Source organism: Charadrius vociferus, unplaced genomic scaffold (genome assembly GCF_000708025.1).
Source record: "Charadrius vociferus isolate BGI_N301 unplaced genomic scaffold, ASM70802v2 scaffold504, whole genome shotgun sequence".
Lineage (NCBI taxonomy): Eukaryota > Metazoa > Chordata > Aves > Charadriiformes > Charadriidae > Charadrius > Charadrius vociferus.
The window spans coordinates 8,500-10,419 of NW_009647946.1; the positions used below are offsets into that span (position 1 = coordinate 8,500).

General features: G+C 63.2%; 1 protein-coding gene across 1 annotated transcript in view; it reads right to left on the reverse strand.

Annotated features, from left to right (window-relative positions):
- LOC104284893 (hydroperoxide isomerase ALOXE3-like) overlaps positions 1-1,920 on the reverse strand; it is a 14,573-nt gene that overhangs the window by 1,695 nt on the left and 10,958 nt on the right. Inside the window, exons 11-13 of the mRNA XM_009883272.1 lie at positions 1,136-1,305; positions 911-1,032; positions 704-804 (exon numbers count right to left, since the gene is read on the reverse strand). Of these exons, the coding sequence (XP_009881574.1) occupies positions 704-804; positions 911-1,032; positions 1,136-1,305 (393 nt within the window). The remainder of the gene's footprint in view (positions 1-703; positions 805-910; positions 1,033-1,135; positions 1,306-1,920) is intronic.

Here is a 1,920-nt window from a genome sequence, read left to right on the forward strand (position 1 = left end):
GGACACCCTTCCAACATGGAGAGGGGATGGGTGGGGACGTCCCACTGGCATGGGGACAGGTTGGATGGAGACGTTCTCCTGAGTTGGAGTGGGGATGTCCCCCTGGTATGGAGATGGGATGGGTGGGGACGTCCCACTGGCATGGGACAGGTTGGATGGAGACGTTCTCCTGAGGTGGGGTGGGGATGTCCCTCTGGCATGAAGGGACATGGATGGGGACATCCCTCTGGCATGGGACACGTTGGATGGGGACCTTCTCCTGAGCTGGGGTGGATGTCCCTCTGGCATGAGGACAGGTTGGGTGGGGACCTTCTCCTGAGGTGGGGTGGGGATGTCCCTCTGGCATGAAGGGACATGGATGGGGACATCCCTCTGGCATGGGACACGTTGGATGGGGACCTTCTCCTGAGTTGGAGTGGGGATGTCCCCCTGGTATGGAGATGGGATGGGTGGGGACGTCCCACTGGCATGGGGACAGGTTGGATGGGGACCTTCTCCTGAGTTGGAGTGGGGATGTCCCCCTGGTATGGAGATGGGATGGGTGGGGACGTCCCTCTGGCATGCAGAGAGGTGGGACACGGGCACCTCCCCCGGAGCGGGATGGGGACAACCCAACTGGTGGAGGACATCGCTCCGGTGTGGGATGGGGCCAGTTGGGGACATCTTTTGGGGTTATGGAAGGGTCAGAGGTCCCCTGTCCCACCTGCCCATTGTTGACGGCCGCGTGCTGCACCGAGCAGGTGAACATCACCATGGTGAGGAACTTGATGAGCTCCGCCACCGTCTGCAGCGTTGAGGGGACACCTGGGACGGAGGGGACAGCAAAGACCATCGGAGACACGTCCTTTGTCCCCCACCACCCCCCATCCCAAGCCGCGGAGGACGTCCCATGGGTGCCGAGCTGTCCTACCTGAAGAGGTCCTGCCCAAGAAGCCGTTGGTGAAGATGTCCTTCACCCAAGCCTGCAGCTCGTTGTCCCCGCGCACCTCCGCGTCGTCCCCGTAGTAGAAAGCCACAATGCCACGGACGAAGCTACGGGGACAGGGCCGGGTGAGGAGGTGACCCGGGAGGTCCCGGAGGATCCATGGGACCACCTCACCGCTTCCTCAAGTTGTCCTCCAGAGGTTGGACCCACCTCTCGATGGCCTCCCAGAGCTTCAGCCCGTCCTCCCGGTAGTAGTAGTTGGGGACGTCCTCCACCCCGCGGTCGCGGATGTCATCGGGGAGGCAGAGGGAGGTGTAGGTGACCTTCTCCAAACCCCGTTGGACGATGAGCACCAGTCCCTCGTAGGTGGCCCCCGAGCCCTGGTGGGGACAGGGCACCCATGGGTGCTCGGGGCAGGAGGAACCCTGCCCCAAACACCACCTCCTCCCCTCCAGCCCCCAGCTGCCCCAGTGCTCCCAGTACACCCCAGTGCCCCCCCAGTAAGGCAACAGTACTCCAGGTATCCACCCAGTGTCACCGAGTGCTCCCCAGTGTTCCCCAGTAGACCCCAGTTCTCCCCAGCTCCAAACCCCTCCACAGGTTCTCTGGTGTCCCCCCAGTTCTCCCAGTACACCCCAATGCCCCCCAGTGCTCCCCAGTGCACCCAGTAACCCCAGTGCTCCCCATCCCCAAGGCCCTCCCCAAGTTCTCTAGTGTCCCCCCAGTGCTCCCAGTACACCCCAGTGTCCTCCAGTGCTCCCGGTATACCCCAGTGGCCCCCAGTAAGGCACCAGTACTCCAGCTATCCACCCAGTGTCACCGAGTCCTCCCAGTACACCCCAGTGCTCCCAGTACACCCCGGTGCCCGCCCCCAGTAAGGCACCAGTACTCCAGGTATCCACCCAGTACACGCCAGTGCTCCAAAGTGCGCCCAGTAACCCCAGTGCTCCTCAGCTCCAAGGCCCTCTCCAGGTTCTCTAGTGTCCCCCCCAGTG